This window comes from Saccostrea cucullata, unplaced genomic scaffold (genome assembly GCF_032062105.1).
Source record: "Saccostrea cucullata isolate Sc308-1 unplaced genomic scaffold, CSIRO_AGI_Scuc_v1 ctg10089, whole genome shotgun sequence".
Taxonomy (NCBI): Eukaryota; Metazoa; Mollusca; class Bivalvia; order Ostreida; family Ostreidae; genus Saccostrea; species Saccostrea cuccullata.
Window position 1 is genome coordinate 3336 of NW_026924228.1, and position 12190 is coordinate 15525.

The 12190-nt window shown below is 32.0% G+C and overlaps 2 protein-coding genes across 2 annotated transcripts; both read left to right on the top strand.

Annotated features, from left to right (window-relative positions):
* Positions 1 to 2870: 2870 nt before the first annotated feature.
* On the top strand, positions 2871 to 3663 carry LOC134265980 (uncharacterized; the record flags this gene model as incomplete). Its single annotated transcript, XM_062748176.1, has 2 exons — positions 2871 to 3009; positions 3173 to 3663. Coding segments are annotated over 2 exons (630 nt in total), but the record flags the coding sequence as incomplete, so codon positions are not given.
* Positions 3664 to 4057: 394 nt separating this feature from the next.
* LOC134265981 (uncharacterized) lies at positions 4058 to 11673 on the top strand. The gene is made up of 5 exons (XM_062748177.1): positions 4058 to 4091; positions 6739 to 6893; positions 9930 to 10064; positions 11051 to 11159; positions 11243 to 11673. Exons 1-5 carry the CDS (start codon positions 4058 to 4060, stop codon positions 11671 to 11673), a joined length of 864 nt encoding a protein of 287 aa, XP_062604161.1.
* Positions 11674 to 12190: the final 517 nt, after the last annotated feature.

Below are 12190 nucleotides of genomic sequence, written 5' to 3' on the forward strand. Positions count from 1 at the left end.
TGGATTCTATCTTAATCCATTTCTTAAAAAGTACTGGAGGAAAAAAGAATAATATTACTCTATCGGCAACAATGAATGATCCCTGAAAGAAAAATAATAAGTTTTGGCATATTTGCGTTATATTTTGTGGAAAAATCAGAGAATCCTATATATTGGTCACTTTGGAGCTTACATTTTGGAATGTGTTTATGCTACCTAAGTGCAATAAACAAGTATGTAACAGTCTGTTATAAAATGCAGTGCAACTTTTGTTCCATAAATAGTAGAGGGGTGATATTTGGACACATATATAAGGAGTCTTCATTCTTTATGTACTACAAAGGTCAAGGTCATATCAAGAGGTCAAAGGTCAAATATTGTGACGTCATCTTCTGAATCTTTTAGTTTTTTTGCCATTGAATTTTTTTTAATTACCAAATTATCTTAAACCACCGGTTCAATTTTCTTTATTTTTACACATTTTATTCTAGGACCCATTTGAATCATTCTGTTGATTTTTTGTAAAAATTGAATTATACATTTTCTCTTAAGAAAACTTAAACTGTCGGATATTTACATGTAAATTTTCAGTTTCTGACACAGTGTATGTTCTATTTTATTTAACATTTTACCCAAATTTTTCAGTATCAATGCGACTTACTGATTTAAAGTAACAAAAAGGTTATCTTTATTAAAAGTATTACACAAATTTGCAATAGATCAATAGAAAATTCTAAAATAAGGCTCATTCTCAAGTCGAATGTCTGATTTCACAATCTTCTTACAGGGGTCTGATAGGCCATATTTCAGACTATGTGGGCAAAAATTGTGCGGTTGAATTTCTTTCATATCATATATAAAGAGAGATTTTGCATCCAAGAACAAAATATCAAAGTTTCAGAAAAATTGAATTTGAGGAAAAGTCGATATGATATATCCCGATGAGCTTGAAATAAAACATACCACAGAATCTGACACACATGTTTCATATTTGGATATTAACTTTAAAAATTTACTTAAAAAATACGTGAATGGTAATTTGACAACCAAGCTCTATGATAACTTGATGACTTTAACTTTTCAATCGTCAACTTCCCTTACTTATGCAGCAATATACCTTCATCATCTGCATACGGAGTTTGCATCCCTCAGTTGATTCGATACACAAGATCATGCTCTACGTATGAATAGTATCTTAAAGGAGTTTAAGTCCTGACAAACAAGTTGATCAAACAAGAATGCAAGTACAGTAGTTTAAAGTCATCATTTCCTAAGTTCTATGGTCGATACAATGTCCTTGTCACTTAATACATTCATCATTGAGTCAAATGCAGACTGACGCTTTTAATAATAATTTTAATACTAATTCCATAATAATAATTTTAATACTAATTCTTTGCTCAGTATTGTTATTGGACTTTTGATCTTGAATACTGTTCGTTATCTCCATATGTTTAATAAAACAAAGGGACAATCTGACGCAGTGTATCAGATTTGCATTTTTTAAAAACCCATACAGAGTCTTAACCGAATACTTCTAACGCCTACCCACCGAATTTCGTTGAATCAATGTGGCATTACAATAAAATTCAAACTTATACGTATTTACAATAAACTAAAACAACGGATCACTTCTTGACAAGCTATTTGAATAAAATAATTAATTTTTTTCAATTTCCTTTAACTCGTAACAGCTGTTTAAACAAAGGTATGTATTGATTTTTTTTATGATACTTGATTGAATCCAATATTTCACCTTTGAAAACTAATTAGTGATCTGTAAAAATAAAAGTTAAAATTTTAATGTCATACTGTCATGATATACCAGTAAACATTACAAAACGTTTGCTTTTTCCATTCAAAAACAAGTGTTCAAGGTCTTTTAAAGCTACTCTTAAAATGTATAGCAATCTTACTTTAAAACTACGTTCTCATAAGTTAGAAGATGCCCAATAATCAACCTACTCTTCATTCACTATTGCAACCTGTTCTTCATAAGATGAATTTTTCCCATTTATTTTAATGCTAAGTTTTAATCATTTAACCTGTCCCTTTTCTACCCATATGGAACATGCTTTTTCAACGTCTAATTTCAACTACCGGAGGATGTTTCCATATCAATATCACTATCAATATGTATTGGGTGTTCTTGAAATGAAATCTATGGAGATTACGAACAGTATTCAAGCTCAAATGTCCATTAAACAATACAAAATTGGAGCAGAACAAGCACGGGCATCCAAAATATCATAGGTGGGAGCAGGTGCCATGGAGTAGTGTGCATCCCCTGCCGACCGGTCCCCACCGCCGTGTGCTCCTGTGGACCTTGTCATGACCGAGAAATAACGGAAAAATCCATCGTCAATTCAGTGCAAAAATAATAGAGTAACGATAAGTATGAAAACGTCAGCCAGCGTATGACTCAATGATAAATTGTATTTGCTGACAAGGTCATTGTATCGACCGTAGAACTTACCAAATGATGACTTTAAACGAGACTGCTGATATTCTTGTTTAATCAATTTGATTGTCAATAATATACCTTGTTTTAGAAATTGTTCAAACGTACAGCATACACTTGCGCATCGAATCAATTGAGCTATACAAACTCCGTATGCAGTTGATGAAGGTGCTGCAAAAGTATGGGAAGATGACAATAGAAAAGTTAAAGTCATCACGTTTATCATAGAGATCGTTAAGTTGTCAAAAATATCCCTGTTATCATACAAAGATTTCATAAAGTTCCTAGACGATTTTAAGTCATTTTTGTTATTTCAAATATTTATTTAATAACTCTGAGAGAGAGAGAGAGGTAATTTTCCTATTATGAATGGGGATTTCCATTCATTATTATCTAATAAAAATAATGAATTGATAGACATTGTTTTTAGGAATTCCACGCAAATAGTGACTCTACAAGTTTAGTGAGGAATGACCTTCCATTTGAAGTAAATGCTCGCTATCTACGACTCTATCCCACGGACTGTCATGATTACTGCAGTCTTCGCTTTGATGTCCTTGGCTGTGAAGGTGATTATAAATTATTAACTCAAATTATCACAATTGCTTACTAAATTGAGATAGAATGGAGAGGGTTTTTTGTTTTTTGTTTTTGATGGATTTTCAGTTATTATAATAACGGTATTATCTGATCAATTATTCTTATCACAAGAAGTCATGTCTTTGAATTCAGTGACGTCATTGTCCACAGCGGTGATGTCAACAACCACAATGAGAACAACAGCAGGCGTGAAGACAGCAACTGAAATATCCACAACTACATCGACCGATACGAGGTCAACCACCTGGACACAAGTTCCTACAACGACATCGGAACAAATGTCTACAATGACATCGACACAAAATTTAATGTCTACAACGACAGCTTCAAATACAATCGTGTCTCCTTGTCCATGTACATGTGTCAAAAAACATAACACCACATTAACGGAATCAGAACTCCTCGCCAGATTAGCTGTTATCGTGCAGAATTTAACAATTTCTAAGAAAACAACATCTATCTACAGAAGAAGTAAAATTTCTGCGCAAGATAACAGACCACAAGCATTGTATGTGGGATCTGTAGGGATAGCTATTTTGTTCATTGTGGCTAATTTAATTGTATTACCAGACCTGCTTAAATTATTTCATTATTTGTATGTTACACATCGTAATAAAATTTGATCTAAAGGAAACCCACAAAAGAAAGAACTTGACAAGTGTATTTCGTGTTGTTTTTATTTCTATATAACATTTCAAACCAATCTTTGCTTTTATAGGTGTACCAAAAATGATATCTGTTTATGAACAAATGATTATATGTTTTGTTTGGTTAAAATACATAATTATGTGAAAAGTAGGAAAACGTTTAAACTTACATTTTAGTGTCATTTTTTTGAAAGTTTAAGATAATTATGCCTACATGCAAAGTAATTATACTGACATGCAAGTTACCAATCCCTTTAGAAAATCTAATTTGTTACGCAATTATTTTAACATCTAATTCAAGGAAGATTCAACAGGCATATGTGTTGACATGTGTCTTGTTAACATACCAAATAAGTACCGGTATGTTAACATGCGAATTAATTATGAGAAGATGCGACATATGTGTATGTTGATGTGCAATTTATTATCTTGCATGCTAACATTATACATATATCACATGGGTTTGAGTCGATGCCGAAGGCATATATTGAAACAAAATTCTCTTGCTTACTAACAAAAATTATTTTGTCCTCTTCACTAGTTCAGCTACCATCGCTGGCATAGAGGGAAAGAGAAAGGGGAAGGAGTGACAGACAGACAGACGGATATTGATTCAACTCAACATCTTCAATGATCATTTTATGTTTCTACAAACGCCTTAACATTGATTTGACTAAGCTTAAGTAATTATAAATTTTAATTAAAATTCTTCCATTAAAATTATTTTACTGAATTTATACACCAAACAAATCATCTCCTCACTAACAAACAAAATCCCATTTGTATTCAAAGTGATTTATTTACCTATATCTGATGAAACCTTCCATACGTCGACTCTGTTTATATTTTATCTTGTATTCAAAGTTTGGGTATCACTTACTTTTACTCATTTCTTTATTATATTTAAAAGAATGTGTATAATTTTACTATCTTTATTGTCATGGAATTAAATTGATATGACAAACGGCTTTATTATGAATATCTGGAATTTTAACACGTCATTATGTTCTGTTTTCTGGGTGTTTCTAGGATTAATTGTACCAAAGAAAAGTAAGATAATTACATGAAGTCCACATTTAAATTCTATAAATCTGTTTGCATAAATGATAGTGCAATAGAGTATGTTCAATATCTAAAAATCATACTTATTATTCTTTTTTTATCATTTAATACCATGAACTCTCAAGTTACGTGTATTTGACTGAACTCGTATTCTGCTAGGCATACAATTCTATTTTCAATTCTCGTACGCAAGAGTTATTTTTATTTTTTAAAAATTGTTAAGAAATATAAATTTTAAAGATTGTGTTTAAATAAGGACTCGGATATCGAAGGTATTAAAAAAATAAAAAATGACAATCGTGGTATATTTCATTTATAAAACTTTTATTAAATTAAACTGCTTTATCATTAAGTTGTAGCGTCTCCATATGAGTGAAAAGTTCTCAAGAGGGACGTTAAACAACATACAATCAATCAGTTTAACTTTAATTTATCTATAATTTGACGTTAGCAAGTACAGTGTATAATCTATCATTGGGCCGTATTTTGACTGAGCTGTTTCATGCTAATCATAAGTCTTTTATTTTATACAGAATTTGAGTACAGGAAGTGCGCCCCGTCAACAGGGGCTGTGTTCTTCTCCTAGGCACCTGATCCCCACCTCTGGAATTTTCAGGGAGCCCTGTTTTATGCCCTCTTCACAAATTTATATCGTTTATAAAATATTTTAGATCGATCATTAGCTGTTCGTTATCATCATTATTATACAATTAATTACCCCTTTTGAGTTCAACATGGTGAAATAAGGATCAGAGACCTGGCCCACTCGATGACCTGCCCTGACCTCGGCCGGTACGCGGCCTCGGTCAGGTCAGGTCACCTCGTGGGCCAGGTTTCGGTCCTTACTTCACCATGTTGAACTCAAAAGGGGTAATGAATTGTTGTATTATACCGATGTATATTGAAAAGTATGAATCTCTGACCGTTACCAATTCTTTCTTTGATCGGGATCGGGATTCGCTACTCTCCGTATAGTGAAGTTGTTTACATTGACGTCTGCAAGTCGTGTAAATTTTTGCATCATGATTTACTGATTAAAATTATATTTGGTGGATAGCGACATACATTATAACCAACGATTACTTTTCCTATACCCAGTCAAAATCTAACACAGAGTTCAACTCTTTACAGAGCCGCATCTACATTCCAGAACTGAATTGAAACGATATTTTGAAATGAGTAAACCGTTTAAGTTAACGATAAAATTTTGCCGTTTTCTGTATGGTTATGCAAAAGAGACCTTGCACAATTTTAAAAACATGTTGTTTTCTCGAATAATTATTATTTTATGCATTTAATTCAGTCAAAAGGGAATTTTTGATTAAGAGGTCATTATTTAGCGGTCATTAATAATAATGACCGGGTCTGTATATCCCACGTGCAATAATTCCTAGGTCATTATTGTTGTAAACAGTACCATTTGGAGTCATTGTTGTATTTTAAAGTTTTCTTACCAGCCAATCAAATTCGAGTATTATCAATAGAGGTATAATAATTTAACATATAAGCATAAAAGTTACAGAACGACTACTGAAGTGTAGAAAAAGCCAAATTTCCTACATTATCTAGAGAGCCCTACCCACCAGCTAGACCTCCTGACCCTTAAGTTTTGAATTCCATAATTCGGAAAAGTTACCCTTGCTCATCATACTATTTCTGAAATTTTATGAATCCCTGAATAAAGTTTACAAGAAGAGATGATTTTCAAAACCTCTTGACTTTTTTTTCCTCAACCAATTTACTTTTTATTAAATTTTGCTCAATAGTCACTCGCTTAGTCGCTCAAGATATTTAATACACATATTTTACTTTGTTTCAATTAAATTTTGATAATTTTGTTCCTGCTGTTGTAGTTAAAATCGTGTCACGTAATACAAATCTTGAAATTAAAAATCACAGAAATATGAAATGATTGAACTTTTTTTCTTCTAGGTATTTTATTGAACTTTGAGTTAATTATAACCAACTGTCGTACTATTTTTAATATAGCCTATGCATGCAACAATCATTTAGTAGAGACGGTGACGGACGACAAACTGACGGTTTCCAGTATCTTTGACAAGGATTACCTGCCCCAGTACGCCAGGCTCTCCCACACGTTTGGTTGGAGTCCAAACGAAAAGGAATCAAATCCATGGATACAGGTAGATTTTTTCTGGAACATGAGGAGTATATACATTGGTACACCATAAACCATCTCTTTTTATTAGAGACAGGTATTTTACAAATTCATTATCAAAAATTTTATTTGTATTTCATAATTTTCCATTTGTTTTTCTACGTTTTGAAAAAAAAAAAAATATATATATATATATATATATATATATATATATATATATATATATATATATATATATATATATATATATATATATATATATATATATATATATATATATATATTTTTTTTTTTTTTTGGGGGGGGGGGGGGAGGGGGGGTTAATTTATGATATACCTTTTGTAATTTAATGTTTTTGTCATTATTATTGAATTTTCCATTTGTATTGATAACTGTAAACAACAACTAGAAATTTATGTTTAAAAAAACAACACGAACTAACAAACGGAAAATTATAGAATACAAGTAAAATCACAGGATATAAATATAAACTATAGAATACAAATGGAAAATATACATTACAAAATGAAAATTTATGGAATTTTAAATAAAATTACGAGGGCTGTTCAATAAATAATGTTCTCGGTGCTCGGAAAAAAGCAAAAGGCGCTTTTCAATGATTTAGTCTTAATGATTTAACTTAATATTCTCTTTTAATTAAAACACATGTCTGTAACATTTTTTCCAATTCCTGACTCTTTTTAAAACACATTTTTGGGTATGACCCTTTGTATACTGAAAAATGGCAGATCTTATGATTTCCTGGACTCGTTTCTTCCTCCTGAAAGCTGTTTTTTTTTTAAGTTTGGAAAATGAAACAAGTCAAAAGGCGAAAGATCTGGTGAATATTGTTAATGTGAAAAAAAATGATATACAATTATGGACTCTTTTTGTGTTGAATATGGTTTGTTATTCACCACAAAAATATTCATATTGACCGCGGCGAAGCCGAGGTCAATATGGATATTTTTCTGGTGAATAACAAACCATATTCAACACAAAAAGAGTCCATAATTGTTTTATTATATAGTCGGGATTTGAATAGATAAGACATAGAAGGCTGTATGACGACACCATTTTCATTTGCGATCTTTCATTGTTGAAAATAAAAAAAATCCAGATTACTGTTTGTAACCTCCGTGTTTTCCTTTCTAAGACGTCTAAGACGTCCAGATGTTAAAACATAATCCTGAAATAGGTTTGAATAATTGTTTTCCTGCTCAGATACGTAGCTTGCTGCGGCCGTTGCAACAACTGTTTACAACGTTGTTCGATGGTTTGATTGTGACGTCACAATGCCGTTGCACGCGCATTGACCCTCCGGTGAATACGGCCTAAAATCCGGTGAATATGTAGTGTTATGAACTGTTTGCGCTTGTATAGATTATATAGGGAATATAAATAGACTACAGTGGAGCCTCATTTATCCGGACGCTTTGGTTCCTAGTCAATTTGTCTGGATATGTGAAGCATCCAGATACCTGAATCATCAGTTAAACAAAACATAAAAGCATTTTAAAATTCTGTTCTGATGAAAAAGCGTCCGGATACTGAAGCATCCGGATATCTGGCGTCCGGATATCTGAAGGTCCACTGTATATAATAATTATGTTTATCCCCAAAACTCCTTGACTCTTCAGGGCGTGCGGGTTTGGACGTTGTCATGAAGAAATTAATGCAGTGGATTCCTGATTCTGGTTCCTTCATCTCATTAACCTTTCGATCTTTTTAAAAAAAATTGCTTTCTAGACTCTTCCAGAAATTAAAGTGCTTCCCCGAATACGAATTTGAACAACAAGGACACTAATATTTAAGAAAATTCCATATAAATCTGGCTTTTTGCTCATGCAATTCTTTGTTCTTTTCAGACCTTTGCTGTTTTTGTCAAGTATATCTTGTTGTAAATTTTGTTTCGAGGGTTTGAAGCAATAGATTCAAGTTTCTTTATCTGTTTGAATTTCAAACAAACTTGGATAACAACAATCTTTGATTTTTTAAAATAATTGTTTAAATATTCTTACACGCTGTCGTTTTCACTCATTTTTCAAAACATAGGATGACCTTTGAGTACTAAGGTTTTTTTACTGTCAAACGTTTCTTTAAAACAGTGTGAACTACTCCCGAAATGGATTCTATTAAATTTGTTATGTCTGTTAAAGTCAATCTTACATCATCAAATATTATTCGTTGAAATTCGGCAAACAATACATTTTTCCTTTAATTTTTTTGTTGGCAAGAACGGTACCCATTTTTGATGCCCATTATATAATTTTTTTATCATTTAAATCCGCCTGCAAATTTGTATATAAAATAGACATTGGTTGCCGTAAATGTTACATATTTCAGTGAATATTTCTTTGGGTTTCTTTACAGTTTTACAGTAGCCTGAATGAAGTGTTTAATTTCACTCTAGTTTACTGATTCTTTACCATTCGTTTTACATGCAGTGTCTCGAATAGCCCTTGTTTTCCAGCTTCTCCCAATGAAACTATGAGATGAAAAGTGGTCACATAAATTGTTATAAATTCATTAAAGATTCAATAATGAGAAAAAGACAAGCTGAATGTCATATGATATCTGTATTGTATATCATACAGTTCAGGACATTATTTATTGAACAGCCCTCGTATATAATGAAGAAAAAAAATCGAAATTGTATAATGAAAAATGAGTGCAATGAGTTATATCAAGTGGATGGTATTTTAACAAGACAAAATTTGCTGAAGTTTGTCTTAAATTTTATTTTATATGTATGAAATGTTTAATTGGATAATTATACAAATACAGATTGAACCGTTTGAATTATTTGAACCTTTGAAAGGGACAGATAACTAAGGAAATACAGAATAGAGTTTGAACTAGATATTTTTTTCATAAGGGTATCTTTAAAAAAATGTTTGGTTGCCCTCTCCCGACCGACTGTCAGTCAACAAATATGTCGACATTTTCTTGAAAAAAAAGATTTTCCCATCTTTTTACCGTCCCAAAAAATTTACCCTGTGTCGGGAGCGGGCAAGCAAACATTATCTTAAAGATGGTCTAATTCATGTCTGTTACCCAGGTGGATTTTGGAAGAAAAGTGGCGATAAAAGCGATAAAGACAAAAGGTTTGGGTCATGTGCCATTTGAGGAATGGGTGAAGAAATATGTAGTCAGATACAGTGACACTACATCAGCATGGAAAACCATATCAAACGTACGTTAAAATCCACGTCTTTTCTATAACACTGAAATGGCAATATTGCTGAAAAGCAAATTTCCAGTTAGGAAGAGGATGAATGGCTATCAAAAAATGTCACTGATGCGATAAATACTTACAAGGTTTATAAAAAATATATACAATTTTATGAAGAGATAAAAGTTTTAAAATATATGATTTTTACATCCATGACCTAGATATTTGAGGTAATTTTTAAATATTTTAATATTGCTGATAAGTTTTAAAAGAGAGAAGATTAGGGCATTTATATTTGACATGTGCATTACTACGGAAAAGACTAAAATAGGATTTACTGGTTACCGAATCCCATTGGGTATATTTAACTTGAAATTAGCAATAAATAATTGCATCCCAAACACTGATACACTGAAAGGGGGGCACAATTCATTGAGTTTGCTTGCACAATACAGATTTATAAATCAATCGTTAAGGTCGAAATGGTCAAAGGAAATTAATGACCGCTTCTGTAACTGACAAAACTGTTGACTGACATCAAACTAAGTACACCAATGTTCTCTTCGAAGTAGATTTCCAACAATTCTTTATGGAGTAATGATCTGGAGGCCTTTTGGAGATCACATTTTGATTTAGATTTAAGTTTGCCTTTGATAGAGAAATAAACATTGAAAGTCTATAGTAACATAAAGCAGACATGGAAATGACGTAATTTTTATGTGTTTTTCATAACATGTAGTCGACATTTTATTTCAATTTTTGAATAAATTTACAGTACAATTTAATTTTTTGACAGTTCATTTTTGTATACATTTGAAAAAAAAACTCTAGAATTTTTCAAAATTATTACATGTGTAATTGGGAATTGAAGAATAAGACATAAACCAAAACTGTGAAATGAATACGAAGTACTTTGTAAAACGAAGGAAACTACAATATGTTACTTTATATTGAAACGATTGTTTTCATTTTGAAGGCATATAATGCTAATACTGACCCAACGACAGTGGTTACAAATAAGCTGCCACAAAATGTTTGAAGCACGCTTTCTACGACTATACCCTACCAGTTGCAACAAATATTGCAGTTTACGCTTTGAAGTCGTTGGATGTGAAGGTAATTAGAGATTTGATTGTCCTGAAAATAAAATATCCATTGTTATAGAAATCTGAAAAAAAATGTACATTTTTATTTCAAAGTAAAAACTACAACGAAAGTCCATACTACACGTAAGCTTTCAACGCCTCTTCTTACAACCACCACGTCAGCGGCAACCCCACCATTACCCCCACCTCATTCAACGGCGTCCACTTCCTCAACAGCGTATATCACAACAAAAGATACCTGTCCATGTGTGTGTTTAGGAACCAAGAACTCTACACTAACAACTACTGATTTGGAAGCAAAAATAATCAGTATTATTCAGAATTTGACCCTACCAAGAAACATTACCTCCAGCTATTTAAGAAGTAAAATTTCTGTTTACGACACCAGACCAGAGATGGTGTTTGTAGGCTCTGTTGGAATAGCTTTCTTGTGTTTTATCGCCGCTTTGATTGTACTGCCCGACTCGTATAGATGCTTTGTTCTACTGCATCGACAATCCAGGAAAATAACAAGTAGACTGTGAGCTATCAGTGTCTTAGTGATTTTTATCATTATATCTTTTTTAAAGAACAAAGTATCTGCAGGAAACGGTAATCTTTCTGAATGTTTCAATAGTCGTTCACAAAATAGCGCATATTATATATGTAATTTGATTAAAGAATGAAAGAAACTTGAATAAATTAAAGTTGATAATTTTTGGACAAGGTGATATCTTCCTAAAGGAATGTTCTTTAGCTATTTCTTTGTAAAATATACACAAGAGACGTAATATGGTTATTGTAAAGTTGGAGTCAACTGTATTTATGAAAAGCTTTAGATATATTTTGTTACATGATGTAGTCAGGTCTTCCAAAAATCCAATTGTGCCTCGTTATTAACACACTTGTTTTTGTATTCATGTGAAGCAGAATTTGTCCAAAATCTTAAACGTGAAAAGAAGAACCTTCTTGCTGTGACCCTCAAATCGAAATTTAGATATATCGACGACGTATTGTCAATTAACAATGGTTATTTTCATTCTTAAGTCGATACAATCTATC

Coding starts and splice junctions, on each gene's coding strand:
- LOC134265981 (XM_062748177.1), top strand. CDS start 4,058: ATGCGAATTAATTATGAGAAGATGCGACATATGT. Junction 6,894..9,929: donor AATCAAATCCATGGATACAG/GTAGATTTTTTC, acceptor TCTGTTACCCAG/GTGGATTTTGGAAGAAAAGT. Junction 10,065..11,050: donor CATGGAAAACCATATCAAAC/GTACGTTAAAAT, acceptor ACCCAACGACAG/TGGTTACAAATAAGCTGCCA.